Source organism: Macaca mulatta, chromosome 6 (genome assembly GCF_049350105.2).
Source record: "Macaca mulatta isolate MMU2019108-1 chromosome 6, T2T-MMU8v2.0, whole genome shotgun sequence".
NCBI lineage: Eukaryota > Metazoa > Chordata > Mammalia > Primates > Cercopithecidae > Macaca > Macaca mulatta.
In genome coordinates this window covers 40,450,379-40,473,034 of record NC_133411.1, presented here as the reverse complement: position 1 = coordinate 40,473,034, position 22,656 = coordinate 40,450,379, and the positions used below count along the sequence as shown (strand labels likewise).

The 22,656-nt window shown below is 39.0% G+C and overlaps 1 protein-coding gene across 6 annotated transcripts in view; it reads left to right on the top strand.

Annotated features, from left to right (window-relative positions):
• Positions 1 to 20,058, top strand: part of DAB2 (DAB adaptor protein 2) — a 74,237-nt gene extending 54,179 nt beyond the window's left edge. For 2 of the 6 annotated variants that reach the window (XM_078004684.1, XM_015139944.3), the window contains exons 3-15: positions 146 to 285; positions 1,066 to 1,164; positions 2,920 to 3,051; positions 3,566 to 3,646; positions 4,385 to 4,411; positions 4,657 to 4,710; positions 5,142 to 5,204; positions 10,229 to 10,882; positions 11,887 to 12,049; positions 15,868 to 16,500; positions 17,043 to 17,152; positions 18,055 to 18,125; positions 19,662 to 20,058. In XM_078004684.1, the coding sequence (XP_077860810.1) occupies positions 146 to 285; positions 1,066 to 1,164; positions 2,920 to 3,051; positions 3,566 to 3,646; positions 4,385 to 4,411; positions 4,657 to 4,710; positions 5,142 to 5,204; positions 10,229 to 10,882; positions 11,887 to 12,049; positions 15,868 to 16,500; positions 17,043 to 17,152; positions 18,055 to 18,120 (2,222 nt within the window). In that variant the 3' untranslated portion in view covers positions 18,121 to 18,125; positions 19,662 to 20,058. Of the gene's footprint in view, positions 1 to 145; positions 286 to 1,065; positions 1,165 to 2,919; positions 3,052 to 3,565; positions 3,647 to 4,384; positions 4,412 to 4,656; positions 4,711 to 5,141; positions 5,205 to 10,228; positions 10,883 to 11,886; positions 12,050 to 15,867; positions 16,501 to 17,042; positions 17,153 to 17,420; positions 17,803 to 18,054; positions 18,126 to 19,661 lie in introns of those variants that run through there. The other 4 variants (XM_078004686.1, XM_015139946.3, XM_015139945.3 and 1 more) reach the window with 3 other exon arrangements.
• The last annotated feature ends 2,598 nt before the right edge of the window (positions 20,059 to 22,656 follow it).

Sequence of the window (22,656 nt, the reverse complement as noted above, 5' to 3'; positions counted from 1 at the left end):
AAGAATACGACAGGATAGAATATTATATACATGATCAGTTGTAGTATAATTAGGATTTATACTACTTAAATTTTGGAGAGTCTAGAGCATATTTGGTCATAATTAGAACTGGCATTCTTTATCCTGTATTCCTTTCTTTTCTCAGGCCCTGAAAAGACAGACGAATATCTCTTAGCAAGGTTCAAAGGTGATGGTGTAAAATATAAGGCCAAGCTGATTGGTATTGATGATGTGCCAGACGCAAGAGGGGATAAAATGAGCCAAGACTCTATGATGAAACTAAAGGTAAAAAGGAAATGAATGCTTTATCTGTATGTTAAGCGAAAGTCCAAGAGAGGGAATTATATTAGAAGCTCTTGTTGACCTATGTTCAATTACTTGAAAACCCCTTTTAATCACATTATCCATCAGTAGTGCCCCATTTTCTGAGACGCCGTGAGTGTTTGCATATTTGGAGGGATGTCCTAGAGACCTAATTTTATCAAGTATAACAGGATTCTAGATGCCTGGCAAACTCAACATTGGGACGAACTAAACCTATTCCTATTTCTATTCCTATAAAAGCTATGTGCAAATGTGTACGTTGTTTCTCTTACTATATGTGGAGAGCACGGAATATCCTGTTTTAGACCTGGGAATTGTTATGATAAAATTTAGAATTCTGTTTAGACACTGGTGTTCCGTAGTGTCAGCCTTTCCGTTTTTTGAATTTTAAAATTTAGTATTATGGCACTATGTGAAACTGACTAAATAAATAATACTTGTTCAGTAGTTCAAGGCCTAGAAGAAACATCTCTAAAGATCTTCTAGTTGATCTTTACCAATGACTATTGTGAGGCCAAGAGATTTAGAGTGACTTGTCTGAGTTCGCACAGCTAACTAAGGGATGCGCTGGTTCAACGTCTTCCATGCCGTCCTGCTGTCCCTGATGAAAAGTGCAAAATTCTTTCATCGATGGCAAACCAGCTTGAAAACAAAGCTGACTGACTTGGAAAATTTTGATATTAAAAGCATTGTAGGATGTTTTTAAAAATTCAACTTCTCTTGCTTTTCCACCCTCATCAGGGAATGGCAGCAGCTGGTCGGTCTCAGGGACAACACAAACAAAGGATCTGGGTCAACATTTCCCTTTCTGGGATAAAAATAATTGATGAGAAAACTGGGGTAAGAATTTACATTTGCTGATACCTCTCTGACCACCTGAGTCTGACCAACAATTTGCTGCTTGAATTTCGGCTCCCCTTCTTCTTTCTCAAAGTTCTGTAGGGAAAAAATACTTACATCTTCAGAAGGAACAGGCAGAAAACAGAATGGGGGTGAAAGTCAAGATACTTTATTTTGAATTTGTGTTCTATAATAAATGTGAATCTAAGTCTATTAAGTCTGTTAATAGGCTTAGCTACACATTATGTCTATAATATATATATTTTTGAAATTAAATATAAATATATATAATTTATACAATATAAATATTTAAATATATATTAAAATATAAATAAATATATATAATTTATAAAGTAAAACTTTATATATATATTTTTTTGGCCTCAGGTATACAGAACTAGATTAATTTTAACCCCTAGTTTATGACACTTTTATGTATTGGTTACATGTGAACTTACCAGCTAACCTAAAGCTAGAACCTCACCCGTAACACATCTACCTCTTTTTCATTTATTTTTTCCCTGTCTTCTCACCTCACAGATGTAACCTTGTTTATTTTTTGTTGGTTCCTGTTGTTCTATCACTTACGAACAGTCTTACTTATTTTGCTTTGTTTTTAAGCCTTATCAGAAAGCTATTTATCATACGTCAAGCCTTCTGTGATTTATTTTAAAATATGTGTGGCTCATTACCATTGCTATAAAATACTCTCTTGCATCACAATACTGTGGGGAGACCTCCAGTTACTGTTCATCCCTTTCTAGAGTGCCCATTATCTACTATGCAAACCTAGGGCCCTGGCACCCTAGTGGACCCTACTCAGCCTGCTGGTGCTGGGGTCCTCAGGCACCACTCTCTTCATCAGTCGCCCTTATCTCTCAACTCTTATTTTCCCAAGCCCATCAGAGAAAGGTGGCATGTTTCTCTCACCCTTCTTTCTCTCCTCAAACTTTCTAAGATATTAAAAATTTTTCAGTGGCCTTAGACATTCAGGACCAAAAGCCGAGACACACTCTGCCACCTACAAATATCCCTGAAGAGTTGAACCTTGTTACCTGCTTAAAAGGATCAAGAGAAAGGAGGGAAAAATAGAAGAAAAGACACTGCTAAGCCAATTAAGTCCCCACCCCTTATAATTCCTGGTTAATGACATAGTCATTATGTCATTAACATAATGTAGTTATTACTACATTATGTTACTATGTATTAGGCTGTCTAGGTGGGGCTGAGAAATACTCGGTGACAGTATTTGGTATCCTGCAGAATATACTGGGAATACTGTTCCAATAACACATAGGATGGTTCCTTGGCCACTCTGAGCCATCGTCAATGAATCCCTGTGAACACTCCTCTAGCTTAGTTATGCTGTTCATTTAAGTTTGTGTTTAAGTTGGGAAAGTCGGCCTATTTGACTTGGCTTAAGGGCTAAATGTCTCCTCTTCACTTGGTCTTCTAATCCTCAGTCATTCCTTGCTATATGGCATCATGTCTTTAAAGCAGGGAGAGTAAAGTATCAATATTTTCAGAAGGAACATTCTTCCCACTTTTGTTTTCTATTCTTCTTTCTTTTGAAGTCCTTTCTAGCAAGAGTAATGCTCTAGCCTTCAACCAGAAACTTTTTAGTTCTTTAACCTTTCTCCAAATGGTTTAACCTTTTCATATATGTCTTAATATATGTGTCTGAGGCTTAGGTGTGCTAGCCTGCAAATAGATTCTGGTTTTCTTAATAAATTACTCTTTATGTTCTTTTTAAAGGTAATAGAGCATGAACATCCAGTAAATAAGATTTCTTTCATTGCCCGTGATGTGACAGACAACCGGGCATTTGGTTACGTGTGTGGAGGAGAGGGCCAACATCAGTTTTTTGCCATAAAAACCGGGCAACAGGTGAGCTCTAAGTCTTGCCATAGACCTGGGGACTTGTCCTCTGTTGGACATTGGAGTGTCTGTCACTCAACTAGAAAATTTACTGGAAATAATTGGATGTAGGAGGGCTAAATAATGATTCAGATAATGACTATTTTTATTGGCCTGTGGAATCTTTAAAAAATGTCATCGATAGCCATGTACTACTGTGTGCCACAGGATTGTGAGAACGGACCTTCTTATAAAGTGAATATCGATTTCAGAACAATGGTGAATTATTCTCAGAAACCTTAAAGGACTTCGAAAATGATCATGATACCTCTTATTTTGTCTAAATACTTATTAACCCTGCTGTCCTTTATGTACCTAAGGGTGAGGATTGGGTTGGTGGTGATCCCCTATAAATAAGCCAGGGGAGGGAAGTAAGGAGTTTTAAGATTAAAAAAAATCCCAGTATGAATTATAACTGATGTGAGACAAAGGAAATAAAATACTAAAATTAAAATACTGATAACAGTGCTTTCCCTTGCTGCAGGCTGAACCATTAGTTGTCGATCTTAAAGACCTTTTTCAAGTTATCTATAATGTAAAGAAAAAGGAAGAAGAAAAGAAAAAGGCAAGTACTACCTGATTACTGCTCCATTAAATTTAAAGCTGGCCTGGTGCAGTGGCTCATACCTGTAATCCCAGCACTTCGGGAGGCAGAGGCAGGTGGATCACCTGAGGTCAGGAGTTCGAGACCAGTCTGGCCAACATGGCAAAACCTCATCGCTACTGAAACTACAAAAATTAGCCAGGGGTGGTGGCAGGCGCCTGTAATATCAGCTACTCGGGAGTCTGAGGCAAGGAGTATTGCTTGAACCCGAGGGGCAGAGGTTGCAGTCAGCCAAGATTGTGCCACTGCACTCCAGCCTGGGCGACAGAGCGAGAGTCTGTCTCACAAAAACAAACAAACGAGCTTAAAATTGTATTCAGGACTGTGTTTAATATTATGTATAAATATGATCTATCTGAAAATTTGGCTTCTATATGTATTGTCTATTCTTCCCAGTAGGGAAATGGATAGATTTTTATGGTTAGGCACTTCTAATCTCCAGTCCCCCTGGCATTTATTTTTTCTCTCTCTACAAGATTCGTATTAATTCTAGGAAATATACAGGACAACCAAGTTTAAATCCAGTACCTCTACTCAAACCTAATATTGACATGAAAAGGGGAGGGGAATGGAGGGCAGAAATAATATATGAGACTTATTCTTGCCTTATGTCTGTGAACCTCAGGCATACTTGTTTTTGTATTTAACTCCCTTTCACTATGAATACGAAGATCACTGAATATGTATCTTTCTTTTTAGATAGAGGAAGCCAACAAAGCAGTTGAGGTAAAATTGCATCTTTACTTCTTGTTAATCATGTGTGTGATGCGCGTAAGCCCCTGTTTGCTACCTGCCCAACCACTCTTACCACCTCGCTTATTCCTATGTGTTTATGACCACTTTGATCATGAAAGATGTTTAGTTAAACGATGAATACCAAAACCATTGCTGCTTAGTAAGGTAATACAGTGGACAAATACATTTTATAGAGAAAGCTCAACTAAATCCTTAAATATTTGCTATCTTTTCAGAATGGGAGCGAAGCCCTAATGATTCTAGATGACCAAACTAACAAACTGAAATTGGTATGTATTAATATGTGATGTTTGACAGCTCTTATTTATCTGAACGTGGTTTCTACTTCCTGTAGATGTTGCTGATACCAAATCTGCATTGAATCTGTATGAAAATTCAATTGAGACAACTATTTTTCAAAATGTTAGTGTAACATCTATGTCAATATACAAAAGTAGTCAAAAAAGATTAGAAAAGTAATCTTTCTAGTAGCCACACCTGAATCTAATCTAACATTTTTAAGGATGTGGACAAGATAGATTTGCTTTGAGAAATGTCTACACTTCTTGACCTAAATAGCTTAATATGAAATCTATTAATTAAATGGAAATTAAATTGTGACAACTACTTTCCTAAACTTTAGGAAACAAATGATCACAACAATATACGAAGTAATCTTTTTAGTAGACACATCTGAATCTAATTCAAATACTTTTTTAAGGGTGTTGACCAGATGGATTTGTTTGGGGACATGTCTACACCTCCTGACCTAAATAGTCCAACAGTAAGTGTTTGTTTTTAAATTTGCAATGTAATAAAAATGACATCTATAACTCAAATTGGCAATAACCAGAAATCCTAAGCATCTCATTGAAACTTGGAAGGTGACCGTTGATTTTTGCAAATGAAGTGTCAATGGTTTTTAGAATAAATGTGAATCTTAAGTCACCATGGGAACCTATCCACACTAATTCAGTTATATTAATATTGCTTACAGGTTAAACCTGAACAATAGGTCAGCAATGTAGTCCTTCATGGTATCACTTAGGATTAGAAGGAGGAGCTGAATAATAGCCCTTGAATAAGCCTACTTGAAGAAAGTATGATTGTTAGATGGGTAATCATAAAGCCTCCTGTCCTCTTCATTTCTTTTGCATTCTGTCAGTTGCAATTTAGCAGCATAAATTTGGTGTGAAGTAAGATTTAAAACAAACAAGAGGTTCAGTTATATTCCACCAAAGCTTGTCCTTGTTAGAAAGCTCCCCATTCTCACAGGATTTTATACCATATCCAGTCTGCTCAATATTGAATGATCTGTAACAACCCTGTAAGAATAGAACAGTATTTTCCTTTACAAATTAAAAAAAAAAAAAAAAAAAAATGGTGGTTCAGGGAAAAAGAAGAAGAAGAAGAGGTAGAAGAAGAAAAAAAACAGGAAAGAGGTCCAGATTCAAGGCTTAAGCCTAAGTCTTCAGACCTTCCAAAACATACCTCATGTCCATGACATTTTGAATTACTTCTTGCAACTTCTTTTATTTCTATAACAGTTTCCTGAGCACCCGCTATTTGCAAGGCATAGCAGTAAAATGCACAACATCAATGACATCATGGAATTTACTCTCTGGCAGGGAGACCAACACTAAAACTAATCACATCATTAGCAATTGATGTTACTTACAGGGTATTTATCTAGTTCAGAAATTCAGATAATGCTTCTGAGGAAGTGAGTTTCTAGAATTGAACATAAAAGATGAGAAGGCAATAAACACAAAAAGAGAATTAGTCTAGAATAATGGGGGGCAATGTCTAGAAAGGACTCCCTTGCATCAGGAAATTAACATGGAAGCCTACGTGACCAAGGTTACAGGAGTTCAAGCAACAGATCAAAGATTGGGTAAAATTCTCACTTCGGAGTTCTGCAGAGAATTTGAGGCCTGTGAATCCTCACTGCATAAAACTTTCAGGTCAAATGAGATGGAGAGGAGCAGGGACTTCAAGCATTCTTCTCTGACCCTAACCAAATGAGAATCACAATGTATGGTAATGTTCTAAAATACCTGTAAGAGAGAAGCCTGTTTAATATTCATTTTAGCAGTGAGCCCTAACTCACTTGCCTATAGAACCTTACATTCTTCATAATGTTTGCTATAGTTCTGAGGATAAACTTTTTAAAATACTAGACTAGATTATCCTGACAGATCCATCCTAACTCTGAGGTCCTTTTGATTTGTAGTCAACTTTGCCCTTTCCTCCATCAGTGATGCTTTCTTCAAAATAAATCAGTAATATTCAAAGAGAGCAAAGCACTCAAGATATGAAGTGGAATTCCAGTGGAACAGGCAAGGAAGTACTGCCTTATAATCTACTTCTGTAGACTTCCAGAATGTTCTAAAAACGGAAATGGAAAACAATATGGATAAACTTCAGTCTCATTTTCATTAGACTTTATGCAGTCTAAAAATTTTTTATTTATAGGAATTCAAGTTTTAGCTAAACTAACAATAAAGTAAAATACCATCAAAATATATACTCTGATAACCAAAGGAAGGCTAACAGATCTAATTATGTGCTGGTTAAGCTTTGACAACATGTTCTTATCTATTGACTCTATAGTCATAGGTCAAAAATAGATTTATCTCTACTTGGCAAAGCCAGCATGTTTAAAAATATTCAACTCTTTCAACAATTGCTTTGAAACATGTAAAGAGAGAAAGAAATCTAAATTGCCTGGACTTTATTATTGGTCCTAGATGGTTGTCACTCCCCTCAAATTTACACAGAAAAGTTTTATGAATTTGAAATAATGCTCATGTTGCAAGCTATGTGGTATCCCCTAGAACAGAATTTTTATTGGCAAGCCCCTTGAGCATTTTCCTTCCACACTGCATCTCAAAAGAAGAAAAGAAAAAGAAAAACATAAAAACCCATATTCTGTAACTTTAACAACTTAACCACTTGAAAGCACAGTTACTATGGGAAGAATATAAGACATGACCTATGATCAAGGAAATTAAATCTGGTACAAGGGATGGGATCAGGATACAAAGCACGAGTGTCACTTATGTCCTTGTATACATGCCATTAAGATAACATGGGTGGCAACAGGGAATGTGCAGACAGAAAAATCAATGCTAAAAGCTTTGTAAAGAATCTGAATTGAGTTGGGTCTTTGATATATGTAGGAAAGTAGGTTCGTAGTTGGGCTAGAAACAACGTGGGTCTTATTGTGGATCATGAAAATTTGGCCTAAGGAGGCTTATTTTAATATAGGGAGCAGCAGGAGGCCACTTAAGGCTTTGAGTAGGGAAGTCCTCAGTCTGACAAACTGGAATGATTAGGTGAGATTAGCCACCCAGAGAAGAGCTAGGCTATGGAACTCGGGATTTATGCCCACTTACTGGAGCTCCCTACGAGTAGGTTCTGTAACCTACTGCCTATCTCCAGTGCCTGAGGCTCAGGTGCTCAAACAGTGGCCAACTGGATGCAGTGTTGACAGTCCGACAAAGAATGAATGAGGCTCTGACCAAGGAGGTGGATGAGGAGTCTTTGGCCTCTCAGTTGTAGTCTGTGAACTACACTTTTAATCTTGGATTAATAACAAACCCAGCCTGAGGAGAGCCTTATACATTTTACTTATAGGGTGACTATTCAGAAGTCTAACATTGTGGCTCCTGTTTGGTGTCCTAAGGACTTCTTCTGAAGTATTTGAAAAGGAGAACAGCTGTGAACAGTCAACTGTTCTAACCCAGAGGTGGCTCAAAACAAATAAATAAATATTGAAATCACAAGCTTTTGTAATAAATTTTATCCTACCTTTAGATTGTATAAAGATCCCTAGATTAATAGCTCTTCCAAACCATTTCTCTGATTAAATTTTTTTTTAATTGTAAGCTCTTTCTTGTGACAAATTCTTCTTTTATAAAGAGAAAGCCTGGCTTTGGCTTATAAAAACTGTATTTTTATGCCTCAGAGTAAAAAATCCAAAAGGTAGAGTGCCATTTAGGTCTGATTTTGCTGCCTCTTTTGTGGCCATGAAATAGGACTTAAATTTTCTAAAAAATTGGGTATTTTTTTTCTTTTAAAAGCCAAGGAATTCTATGTGAACCCTTTTGTATTCACTAATTTGCAAATTTTATATTCCTTTGAAGTTGTTTTTTTCCACAATGATCAAAATATTTAGTATTCTGCCCACGATAATGCAAGGTAACTACTATAACTTCTACTTCAGCGAGGAATTTTTTATCATTTATATTCTTCTCTGGGTAGCATAGTTAAGTATTTAATGGATCAAAGTCAAGCAGAAGGAAGTGATATCAGTATGAAAGTTCTATCCTAGGGTGAGTTATAATTCTGTCTTTTACTGGAATAAAGACATGTCGGATTCATCAAATTTACTGCTTTTAAGCTGAGAAATTTCTATTGAACAGTTGAAAATTCAAAAAATTGACACACCAGAGAAATGATAGAGAGGGGATAGAATTAGTAGAGCTATATATTCGATATGTCTTTCAAATTAACTCTTAAACCCATGTGTCTACCTTGTACAATCGTTCCCCTTTATCTGCAGTTTCACTTTCTGAAAATAAGTCCGTGGTCAACCTTGGTCTGAAAATAAGTGAGTACAGTACAATATGATATTTTGAGAGAAGAGAGACAGAGAGACCACATTCATATAACTTTTATTACAGCATATTGTTATAATTGTTTTATTTTATTATTAATTGTTGTTGTTAATCTCTTATTGTGCCTAACTCATAAATTAAACTTTATCATGTGTATGTATATGAAAAATATACTGTATATAGGTTTTGGCACTATGTGCCGTTTCAGACATCCACTGTGGGCTTTGGAACATATTCCGTGAGGATAAGGAGGGACTACTGTATATAAATTAAAGATCAGTTTTTGGTTGACTTTAACCACTAAATAAATGAGATTACTGTCACAACACAGGCAACTCTAAGCAATGTTATGAAAAGATGTACAAATAGGAGATCTTAATGTGTGATTGACTAAATTAGGTCAGTATTGAGTGTCTCTTTCAGCTCTTTCAGAGGACATAGACAAAAATGGTAAGTCCAGAGGAGAGACTGGGATGATGAGGATGAGATCCTACTTGGCTATCAGCTTCAGCAAGAGCCTTAATATTAAGAGGCATACCTGAAGGCCGTGACATAAAGGAAAAGCCTCTCTCCCACCTCTAGAGGAAAGAGCTGGACTGATTTTAGGGAAATGCATTTGACCTTAAATTTCATTACAGCCAGAACTATAAAATATGAATGTATTAGTTGATGAATGTTCTCATTTAGAGAGATGATCCTACATGACTCTGGGGGTTACAATAGAGAGGACTGTGTGTGTATCAGGTAGGAAGCTGAGCTAGGCTTCTGAAACCACTTACTTTCAAGCTCAACATACTTTGATAATCATTTAGAGTAACTCACAGTCAATTCCCTTCAAGACTTTCAAAGTCACAAATTGAAACAATGCTCATAATGAATTAAGCCAGTCAGTATGTGTGAACCAGGGTGAGCAGAGACATGAAGTAAGCAACAGTAAGACTTCACCTAATGATGTTGAGACTTAAATAAAAGGGCATGATACTGGGGAGTAATAGAAAGGACCCAGGCTATAGCTAGGGAGTAATGGACTACAGGGGTTGATGGAAGGAGGTAATGATCAACTGGTTTATCAAGACCAAATTCAAATAGAAATTCTGATAATCCTAGTCATCTTATGTAATTTTCTCATTTGAAGTCACAACATGAACTAACACTTTCTTTTTTTTTTTCTTTCCAAATGTGATAGGAAAGCAAAGATATCCTGTTAGTGGATCTAAACTCTGAAATCGACACCAATCAGAATTCTTTAAGAGAAAATCCATTCTTAACAAACGGCATCACCTCCTGTTCTCTTCCTCGACCAAAACCTCAGGCATCCTTCTTGCCTGAAAATGCCTTTTCTGCCAATCTCAACTTCTTTCCCACCCCTAATCCTGATCCTTTCCGTGATGATCCTTTCACACAGCCAGACCAATCGACACCTTCTTCGTTTGATTCTCTCAAATCTCCAGATCAGAAGAAAGAGAATTTGAGTAGCTCATCTACTCCACTGAGTAATGGGCCCCTGAATGGTGATGTTGACTACTTTGGTCAGCAATTTGACCAGATCTCTAACCGGACTGGCAAACAGGAAGCTCAGGCAGGCCCATGGCCCTTTTCAAGTTCGCAAACCCAGCCAGCAGTGAGAACTCAAAATGGGGTATCTGAAAGAGAACAGAATGGCTTCTCTGTCAAATCCTCCCCGAACCCTTTTGTGGGAAGCCCTCCCAAAGGACTGTCCATACAGAATGGCGTAAAGCAGGACTTGGAAAGCTCTGTCCAGTCCTCACCACATGACTCCATAGCCATTATCCCACCTCCACAAAGTACCAAACCAGGAAGAGGCAGAAGGACTGCTAAGGTGAATTGTCTTCTCCACATATCCATTAGCAGAGTGCATGTTCGGTACCAAAGGGTGGTGTGATGCAAGCTCTCTTTCCTGCTGCTCTCGTAGTTTCCTGTGTGGCTGTGAAATAGAAGGTGGGATAAGGCACTTTGGTTCTCCAGGAGTACTTTCCTCTAACTGCCACCGTGTTTAAACTTCTCAGCAGTGTTTGTCACACCCTGCTTTCCGTGTGCATGTCTTGTCACTTATGATTAAACTAAACACAAGTTTTTCCATTTTTAATGCTGCTATGCTTCTATACCTCTGGTAAGTTTGATCATCATGCTCTGGGTTGGGAGGGTGAGAGTCCTTGTGATTCCCTTTGTACTTCCCTGACACTAACGCACGCCCTGCACACCCATCATATTACATTAATGTCCATGGTGGTGGTGTAAAATTCTCGAGCTTATCTCCTCTTTTAAATACTGACTAAATACATAAGTTTAGAAAAAGCTTATGTATTTACTGTTACCACTATGATCTCAGCTTTATTTAAGAGCAGCTTAAAATGCAGTTCCCATAGATGTCTTTTTTTTACCTCTTCTAAGAATATGAAGGCTTGCCTGGATTAAGACCGTATGATTTCTATGTAGACTGACTTAAAATCCAATGGAATTATCAAAAATATTTAGGACGCTTATTGGTGGTTGCCCCTTTTACACACTTGCTTCCCCAGCTTCAAGCATTTAGCTGATGAGACCAGACCAATGTGACTGTGTAAATGAGTATAGTAGATTTCACTTTGCAAGCCCTAGGTAGTATCAGACACCAAGACTCAGTAGTCCGTCCGTTGTAGGAATCTGTGTCTTTTTGGAGGACTCTTTTTCTGTAGTAGTAGGTGTTGTTGTTGTTTGTCTGTCAAGAAAAAAGTTTTCCTTTTTGTGGCTCTCAAATTGGGGTATAGAGTAGGAGACAAAATGAAGCTGTATTTCACTGTTAGTGAGTAACTAAGGCTTCTCCCTCCCTCCCTGTCCTGTCAGTCTTCGGCCAATGACTTGCTTGCATCAGACATCTTTGCTCCTCCCGTCTCAGAACCTTCAGGCCAGGCGTCACCCACAGGACAACCTACAGCCCTGCAGCCCAACCCTCTGGATCTCTTCAAAACAAGTGCTCCTGCCCCAGTGGGGCCCCTGGCGGGTCTAGGTAGGTGCCTAGAGATAAAATTAAGTATGACTCTTTTGCTTTTGCTCATAAAATGATGATGCATCGGAAGACATTTCATACTCCTAGAGGGTTCTACAGCATAAGATTTGAGCATCCCAGGGAGCCCTTCTCTCACTTCTACTCCTATACAACCCCACACCCATTTGATATTCTTGACTTGTACTCACATTTGGCTCCTCAAGGCAGCATGAGACAATACATTCATTTTCAATATTGTAATTACTTGAACCAACTGGTCATGGTTTCCTGAGAGACAATTGTAAGGGATCCTAAACTCAGACCAGCTTCAGTAACAAAACAGGGTTGACATAAGAGAGGTTTGTCTGTCAACTGTAGCAACATGCATGTCTTCCATGTCTTTTACCATAATAGATCGAAGGCCTATGCCCTTTCAACACATAGCCCTCTTAGCAGGAATATATGCCAAAGAAGGATATAAGTTAAGTCTGAAGCAAGAATAAGTCATAGAGTGAAAGTCCTAGATTCTGGGCCCAGCTGTGTTCCTAGGCATATGGTAAGGGTAGATCAGGCACACATCCTAATCAGTCTCTGAACGCTTCTGCCATAGGAGCTCCTTGCCAATATTTTGGCTAGCTTGAGTGTTTTACTGAAGCTAGAACATAAGTCCTAGAAGGCCAAAGTTGAAAAAAGCAGGGAAATAAGGGAAGATGTGGAATTTTATCAGACATCTAGGATGCATTGATGCTCTTAATTCCTAAATGTGTCATTAGCTTGTGTGAGCTGCTGATCACTCTATGGTAGGACAGTGGGAAAGTCCATTTGACTGAGGGCTAGCCTTGCTATTCTTTGTCCATAGCCTATACTTCTTTTCAGACTCCATGGTACAGTTTTCAGAAACCCTGATAATAGTTTTTGCTGTCCTGCTGTGGACTCTTTATTTTTCTGCTCTTGGCACGTCTACAAACTCCAAATGGACTCTGGCTTGGGAGGTGGAGGACTGTAGATGAGGAAGGACTCTCCTCTCCTTTGATAAAATCTGACCAGGGATCCTGGCTTTCTCTGCCTCCTGCAGTCAGTCATCAGGATCCTTCTTTTGTTTTGTTTTGTTTTCCTCTCTGTCTCTGTTGTTTTCCTACAAAGGAAAATATTTTGGTTCTTTTACAAGAAGTCTGTTTAATCATATCTAGAATAGGGTGGCCAGAGGAGGACTGTTACTCAACTGCTGAGTGGCTGAAATCAGTGAGGGTATGAAAAGCCAGCTTGTCCCAGGTCTCTGTTCGCATTTACCCCATCAAGAGGCTCTCTCTAAAGACTTCATGTCTCTTGGGGGCTTCTCCTTTTCTGCGTTGCTCTTTTCCCTGCACCCCCAAGTGGAGCTGGTTGGTACCTTCCTTCACAGAAGACCAGAGTACTTGCAATGCAATGTCTGCAGCGAGATCACATCACAGAGCTTTGTATCTAATATCAATGCCCTTAAGAATTTTTGCAGCCAATATTTAACAAGTCAGCCTGAAAATACAGCTGGACCCTATAACTGTTTATTTATTCAGACGAAGTGAAGCTTTTTGGCTAGGTGCCCCTGTGGAGGCCTTGGGGTATACAACTGCAGAATACTGATGATTGTTCCAAGTTTGGACATGGGACTCAAACTGAGCTCTACAGTATAGTCCCTGTCCACTAGCAGGGATCCTCAGCCAAACCATGGAAGGTTGTAGGTCTGGCTTCCGCTAGACCCAGCTGGGGGACTGTCTCCCCTGGAGATCTGGGGGGTGGGGAGAGGGTATTGTAGAAAGCTGAGCCCTCAGTTTCAACTTGCTTGTATTTTAATCTAGCTTCAGAAGGTAATAAAATTAATGTTCTATACCCATGTCCCCTTTTTCCTTAGTCCTTGCCCCTACTTTGTCCAGCTGGGCCTTAAATGTGTTGAAACACAATGTGGGGAATTTGGTGGGTAGGAATGAAGACTGGTATAAGTATATACTGAGAAAGCCTTGAATTCCTGGCAAATGTAATATTTCCCTCTCTCTCTCTCTTTTTTTTTTTTTTTTTTTTTTTTTTTTTTTTTTTTGAGACAGAGTCTCACTCTGTCACCCAGGCTGGAGTGCAGCAGTGCTGTCTCAGCTCACTGCAACCTCTGTCTCCCACGTTTAAGCCATTCTTGTGCCTCAGCATCTCTAGTAGCTGGGATTACAGGCGTGCACCACCACACTCAGCTAATTTTTGTATTTTTAGTAGAGACAGGGTTTCTCCAAGTTAGCTAGATTGGTTCTGAACTCCTGGGCTCAAGTGATCCTCCCACTTTGGCCTCCCAAAGTGCTGGGTTTACAGGAGTAAGCCACTGCCCCCAGCCCTAATATTTTTCTCTTTTACGAATACCATTCTCACTAATACGATATTTTCCTAAGTGAAGACAAGTTATCCAACATGAAAGATGACAAAATTCTACCTTCCTTTTTGCACATCTAACTGGTGGAAATTATTAGTGAATGATCTGGCTTCCGTTAATACAATTTAACTGAGCGTGTTTTAAAATATGAGCAATAACTTTGTTCAAACTAAACCCATTTTTAGAGCCTGTATTGTAGAATAAAAGAGAACTTTCTCTTCATTTGTTATGAAAGGGTATACTCTTCAGTGAGAATGAAGTCTGATTTCTGTATCTGTGAAATAAGTGTTTGAATTAACATAGCATTTGAAAATTAAAATTGCCCCATGTCTTGCTGCCAAGTAGGCAGAACAGGAGAATGGGGTGTTGGATTTCGAGCCAGTGCGCCTGATTTTCAGTCTCTACACCAGACCATGACCTTCTGAATTTTAATTAATATCCTTGCACCCAGTTTCCTCACCTCCAAAAAGCATGCTGATTAAGTGAAATGTCCTGTTCTGAAACCCACCACTCTCTGTGAATATACCATGTGTGCCCATGGCCAGATGGCCAGCGTGCTTGATGAAAATGGAGTCAGGTAATACCAATGTCTCAGACTAAGAAGCTCAAAGATAGAATCTCGTGCTCCATCACTCCTAAACACCATTTTCAAAGTATTCCCTCTTGGAAATGTAACATCCCTAACCCAGGTCTGAAGAAAACTTTCATAACTAAAGAATGCCATGCTCCAACGCTCAAAGCAAGTAGGTTTCAGTCCTCCTAGGATAATATCGTTTCCTCCATTTTTATATATAAACACCTAAAACTCCCTTGGCATCGGCCAAACTTTATCTTCCCTTTATGTATATAGCTGTATCAGCGTTGGCAGCATTAAAAAGTGGAGAAACTTTGAAATGGTTTCTTCAGGATGCAAGCATGTTGAGATCTTCTGCACATGTGTGACCGCTGGTTTCCATAAGACTCCAGACATGAGCCAGTTGCCAAATGAAAAGATCAAATCCATGACTCAGAGAGTCCAATGGATTATCTTAATTAACTACATCATAATCAGCATGGTTTGTGCATAAAAATATATTCACTTAACAAATAAGTCCCTGCTATTAACAGGCTCTGTTCTAGTTGTTTGTGATGTATCAGACAACTAGTGTCTGTATGATAAAGGCTTATTTTTTTGATGAGTAGGTACCTCTAATGAGGAAAGTTAAAAAGACATGGTAGGAAGAACATGGGCCTCAAAATGCAACCAGCATTTGAATGCTCACTATATAGATTAGCTGGCTAACTTTTACAGTGATTAATCGCTCAGAGTCTTTCTTCTTCCCACATCAGCCTCAGGACTCAGTGGAGGTGTTAGCTGCATCGAGACTTCCCAGAGAGTTATGCTCTCTGAAATTCAAGAATCTTCTTCAAGCTTGGCTCCTGATAAGTATTTTTCTTCCTCTTACTTCAGGTGGTGTAACTGTCACACTCCCTCAGGCAGGACCATGGAACACAGCATCTTTAGTCTTCAATCAGTCCCCTTCAATTGTTCCGGGAGCCATGATGGGTGGTCAACCTTCAGGTTTTGGTCAGCCTGTCATTTTTGGTACAAGTCCAGCTGTTCCAGGTTGGAATCAGCCTTCACCCTTTGCAGCCTCAACTCCCCCTCCAATGCCTGTTGTCTGGGGCCCTTCTGCATCTGCGGCACCCAATGCTTGGTCAACAACAAGCCCTTTGGGGAATCCTTTTCAGAGCAATATTTTTCCAGCTCCTGCTGTGTCCACTCAGCCCCAGTCCATGCACTCTTCTCTCCTGGCCACTCCTCCTCAGCCACCTCCCAGAGCTGGCCCTCCCAAGGACATCTCCAGTGATGCCTTCACTGCCTTAGACCCACTTGGGGATAAAGAGATCAAGGATGTGAAAGAAATGTTTAAGGATTTCCAACTGCGGCAGCCACCTGCTGTGCCTGCCCGGAAGGGAGAGCAGACTCCTTCTGGGACTTCGAGTGCCTTTTCCAGTTATTTCAACAGCAAAGTTGGCATTCCTCAGGAGAATGCAGACCATGATGACTTTGATGCTAATCAACTATTGAATAAGATCAATGGTAAGCCACTCACCACTCTGCCTACTGTTCCAACAACTATCTCCACTGCCACATGAACCTAAATGAGTCCCCCAAATGAACCCTCTCCCACCCATCAATAGCCTTGCTTTTGCTTCTGTTGGCAATCAAGGGTTATGGAGACAACTTAACCATTTACCTTTTGGTGATAACTGTTTACCTTAGTCATTTCTGAGGACTGATCCAATGCTGCCCTCTAGTGATAAATCTTAAGAGGGCTGCCATGAGCTATTGAAATGTGATGACTGGTGGCTCTTGGAGGGCTGTATAATAAGGCGTCATCCATGTTCCAAAGCTTTAAGTGAGGGGATTCTGAATCTCTTCCACTTCAGATAAATATGCATAGCTTTCTCTTCTGAGAGGGATAATAATTATTGGGATACCTAGTATTTGGTGTTGATTTTTGTTCCACTGATGTAAATTTCAAAAGTATGGAACTAAATTTCAAAGATAAGCTGACTCAGGGACTGGCCTGTATTTGGGGAAAGCTTGTCTACTGATTGCCTGGATTTTTTGCCTTCTAGAACCACCAAAGCCAGCACCCAGACAAGTTTCCCTGCCAGTTACCAAATCTGCTGACAATGCATTTGAGAACCCTTTCTTTAAAGACTCTTTTGGTTCATCACAAGCCTCTGTAAGTATCAACCACTAGAAGCTGTTCTCCAAAGTACATGCCACATAGAGCTCTGGCCTCCTGAATTAACCTTGCTTTTATAATAGCTTTTTTTTTTTTTTGAGACAGTCTTCCTCTGTCGGCCAGGCTGGAGTGCAGTGGTGCAATCTCAGCTCACTGCGACCTCCACCTCCTGGGTTCAAGCAATTCTCCTGACTCAACCTCCTGAGTAGCTGGGACTATAGGCACATGCCACCACACCTGGCTAATTTTTGTATTTTTTTTGTAGAGATGGGGTCTCGCCATGTTGGCCAGGCTGGTCTCAAACTCCTGACCTCAAGTGATCCATCTGCCTTGGCCTCCCTCAGTGCTGGGATTACAGTCATGAGCCACCGCACCTGGCTATAATAACTTTTTGATGGTAAAACATGTTTGGCTAAGATTTGTCACCAAGAACCTTCACAGTATAAACATTGATGTAAACTGGAGAAGGATTATTTGCACAAGAACTATTATCTTCTGAATTTGAGAAATAATATCACATAGAAAACATTCTTCATATCTCACTTAACCTGACCCATGAAAGCATTTCGGGAGAAAATTGAGCCAAAATACCATCTTGAAAACCTTTCAAAAATGTAAGTTCTTAATTTTCCAATAATATTTCTATAGTTTATAAAAATAATACTTCCCATTTGGGGGAGGCAAATGAAATGCATCTGAACCTTGATTTTCACGTAAATAATATACACTGCCACGTGCAAGCAGATGGAAACAAATCACTGTAAGCCCCGTATAATGTTTGATTGGCTGATTGGCCTATGGCCTAAGCGAGTTTTAAAAGAATTTTGGAAGTCTTCATTGTAAATTTTTTTTCTTATGACTGTAACTGTATTTATTGACTAGATGATTTATCTTCTTAGGTGGCTTCTCCTCAACCTGTATCTTCTGAGATATATAGGGATCCATTTGGAAATCCTTTTGCCTAAATTCTGTAAGTAGAAGATCCTAATAAGTCTATCTCAGGGGTTTTTGTGAGAAAGGGTGACATGGAGTAAAGAGTGAAATTTTAATTTTAGAATTGGAAAGAGGGTAAATATCTATAATTTAAGAATAATCAACATGGAAATCTATACTTAGATCATTCAATAATGACTAGGCTGGGCACTTAAGAATAGAATTCCTAAACACATCAAAAATTAGTAATAAACCCTTGGGGATGTGGATTTTTATCTTATCCCATTTTTGGTTTTTCAGTTCTGTGTGGGAAGTAAAACTCAAAACAACACATCACAGGTTTCTAACCTTTTAACTTTCATATTGAAGTGATTGCAAAACAACCTAGTAATAATTTGGTTTCCTATAAAGGGTTCAGATTCTGAAGATCTTCTGAAGCCACCGTACAAGTCAGCAAAACAGATTATGATCATTACTCCTCTTGATGGTATTAAATCTAAAAGTTTTAACAACTGTTAAAGATCTCCTTCATAGGCAGTAGGAGCTCAAAATGAGTCTGAAGGTTGATTCTTCTGTCTAAGATTCTACTTAATCTTAGAAAGTGATTAGGTTGAATCACCCTCAGCTGAAACCCTGGAAGGGCTCAGTGTAACTCTTTCTCAACAGAAGGTGACAGCAACTTTGTTCTCATCTCAAAAGACTGAATTTAGTAGGGAAAAGAAGGTGCTCCCCATTTTAGAGCAGGTAGGGCAGCTGCTAGGGGTAGAACAATAGGAATAATGAAAAAAAAAAAAACAAAACCCTTTTTTTTCCAATCTTGTCTCATCCAAACAGGACTACTAAACTATGATTTGGCCCATCTAGAATGTAATTATTTTTAATAGATAAATATCTTAAATGTGGTAAGAACAATAAGATTGAGCTTATAGGCATTTGGATCATTTTCCCTCAACTCCAGTTCTACAATGTCTGTGTTTCCTATAGTACCTTTCCATAAACTGCTTCAGAGAACTGGGTAAATCATTAAAAATGCAAATTCCTGGGTCCTACCGCAGCCCTAAGGAATTTCTCTTTGGTGCCAAGGAAATGCTTCATTTTAACAAGAGTGCAGGTGATTCTAAAGGTAATAACGCAGTAGAGTAGATATTTAAGAGCTAGAAGTCTTACTAGAGACTCATTCTCACCTTCCACTCAAGGGGAGATACACCCAAACCTATGGAAGGAGTAAACAACACTCGGAGTCAAGATGGATTGTATGGACTAAATTGAATGAACTAGACTTCTCTTTGGCAGTCCTTTCTTCTTTAGGTCATGAAGGAAGGATAGTTAGGTCAACCTGCTACATCAATAGATTGGGTAAGGGGAACTCTCATGGGATAAAATAACTCACATTGTTGAGCACTTGTGCTAATCATTTTATTAGATGCTCTACATTTATCATCTTCGTCAATCCTCACATCAGCCCTAGGAGATACTATTACTGACATCTTTAATAATGACTTGATATTTAATACATTGATATTCAGTTCAAAAATTCTAACCACAGGTTTCTTTCTTCTCCATACCTCTCTAGGAACTTGGTCTGCAGACCATCCGGAGGAATAAAAAGGTTGGCCTTAGTAGTCAAAAACAAAGCTGATAGCCAGACATGCCCTGATTTCTGCCTTTGTTCCAGCTTTGACATATTATCTGTTGCCTTATTTCTCGTTGCCTCTTCTACCTGTAAAATGCTTTTCACTTTCTGTCTAGGTTAAAGCTAAACTGAATCTATGGCTTTAATTAAATTAAGATCCTAAACTCTCTAGCTTAAGTGTAAATGAAGTACAGTAATTTTCCTACTGAACCCTGCCTATTGTGTCCCTGGAACATTCTAGAACACCTGCCTTCTACCCTCTGGTTGGGAGACGCAGCCACCACATCCCTTCATCTCATAGTGTTTTGAATAAATTTTCAAATCCTTATTGTTCAAAGTTGTTCGGGGGTTCTGTTTCAGAGCATAAAACCTAAAGGTTATAGTAGAACAAGGCACCTTCTTAAAAGAAATCTTGCTTTAGACTGTCAGTTACAGAGAATTTCTAAAGTACAATTGAAGCAACTACAACTTCTCCTTAGACACTTTGGAATCTAACCACTGAAGGACCTTTTTAAAAAGATAGCTTCTCTTCTTTCTGAAGATCAATTTCTCCCAAGGCCAAGATTGTCCTTTTTTCCCATCTCCTGCTAGCCATTGCAAATGAGGGAAGAGCATTATTCATCTCTCCTCTCGTTTTCTTCCTGATTCTTTTTTCAGTCAGTTTTGCTCCTGGGTTCAAGTAGCATTACCACTCTTTCACAAGCAACAGAGATTTTCACAGGGCAAAAAAAAAAAAAAAAAAAAAAAAAAACTAATGATTCACAGACAGCTCTGGAGCCTCTCTTCATTCTTGGTAATTGCTAGTCCCAAGAACTAGAATTGCAAATGGGCACAACCTATATCCTTCCTGTGGAAGAGGAGGCCTTTCTCTTGAGCTGAAGTTCCAGAAGAGCAGTTAATGTTCAAGAGAAATTGAACTCAACTCAGCAACAAAGGACTCTATTTTGCAGAGCAACATATCAGCTAAATGTGATTGTGCCAAACACATTAGGTGCTTATTTGGGGTCGTGCTAGGCCTTTAACAAGTAACTGGAAAACCTTCTTGCAGCCACAATCTCATCATCGTTAGTAGGAAGATAAGTGGGGAGGAAAAAGTTGAACACATGTTTGGGGTCACCATTGAAAATCTAATGTCTACAATATTTTTCTCCTCGTAGCTTGGAAACGTTCCCAGTTCATTTTCAGTCCTGTTGTGAGCACAGTTCTGAAGGGTTTATTCTTGTCAAAATAAGTTTGTTTTGTTTTGTTTATGTTGGGTTTTTAATGTTGTCTCTTGACCCTTAATGCTCAGGTTCTTGTGGGAGTTCATCAACCACATCCAATGTTACCTTGAGGGGGAAGAAGAGGGTGATGCTCAGAAGCTAAACAAGACAGTGGCCACATGACCCTCTATTGACTAGCCCCAAGTAGAAAGTCCTGTGGTTTTATGTTTAATGGTAATAGCTGATCATATATGGCATAATTTTCTATCAGCTTCCTACTCAGTCACTATAAACACAGACTTGAAATAGTACTTTAAATGTCCAAATACCTAAATGTGGTAAACTGGAGGTAACTATTTCTAGGTAGTTCAATTTTTGAAAGTCATGATCAGCCACATAACTGTTTTGTACATACTTATTTTCTCATGCACTTTTCTGTATGCAAATAAAGCTATAAATTTACTCATTCAATAAACTGGAGTGGCAGAATATCATGTGGTACCATCGGTTTATTCTACCTGCTTTGAGTTGATATTAGAGGCAAGCTATAAACCAGTCTGAAGTGGAGAAAATGTTAGCTATAATACATTCTGGATTGTCACAACAATGAAGAGAAAGTGGAAATCCATGAAATAGGACCATGGGTAAATTACCATCTGATCTATTTCAGCACCTTCTTCTGTCTCAAACCTACACACACTCCCTTTCTGGGAGTGTAAGGAAGACTAGTAGACCTGTACCAGAACAACCTCAGCTGACATCCACTATAAAATCACTCATTAGTGCACTATTGGTTCATGCCTTTTACCCTTGGCTGCCTCTTGTTTTTTATTCAGTCATGTTTGACCTCACCAAGACACAACTGTGTGGACTGCTCTAGGCTGGCATAGGCCCCTCTGGAGAGCTGTTGCATGAGATGAGCGGGCTGATGAACAGATGTTTTTAGCATTAGGACACTCTTAAACTCTCTCACCTAGTATAAAAGTTCAAGGTGCTCATTCATTTTAAAAAGACCTGCCACTACAAGAAAGAGAATCCCAAGGTGGGCTTTGCTTGGATGTAGAAGTCTTGGTGTTAAACCTAACTTCTCTGAGGAATAAGACAACATTTTGGGGAAGGATTATCGGTGTATAATATTTTGGAATGTTCCTTATTTCTGCCTTACCTTTCTCCTTGACCGAAACATTTGATCTCTTTCTAACAATAGTGAGGTGGAGTAGAAATACACTCCATACAAAAGCAGGTTCCAGGAGAACTGAAAGTAAGCCACAGATGAGCTAGAGAAGGCTGCTGATAAGAACATGTTGCACAAATTATCTAGCTTATCCAGGTGCTCTGCAGTGCGTCTAACCCGTTGAGCCTGTGTGTTATCTCCACGTGGCTTAATCTGTGAGATCTTGCCAGAGGTTAACTTGCTGGTGTGTACAAGAGGAGGACATTCCTTTCAGTGCAGTACGAACTACTGTTGATCAAGCAGAGAGCGGCAGTTACTGAAGTGTCCCTGCAAAGTGGAAACACACCTGTTCCTTATACAGTCGGCTCGCCTAACCTCAGATTTCGCATCTGCAGATTCAACCAGCCACAGCTGGAAAGCATGTGAATCGAAAATACAATAAAATAAAAATAATGCAGCAATTAAAATAATACAAATAAAAACAATCCAGTATAACAACTATTTACACAGCATTTATATTAGTTATTATAAGTAATCTATAAATAATTTGAAGTGTATG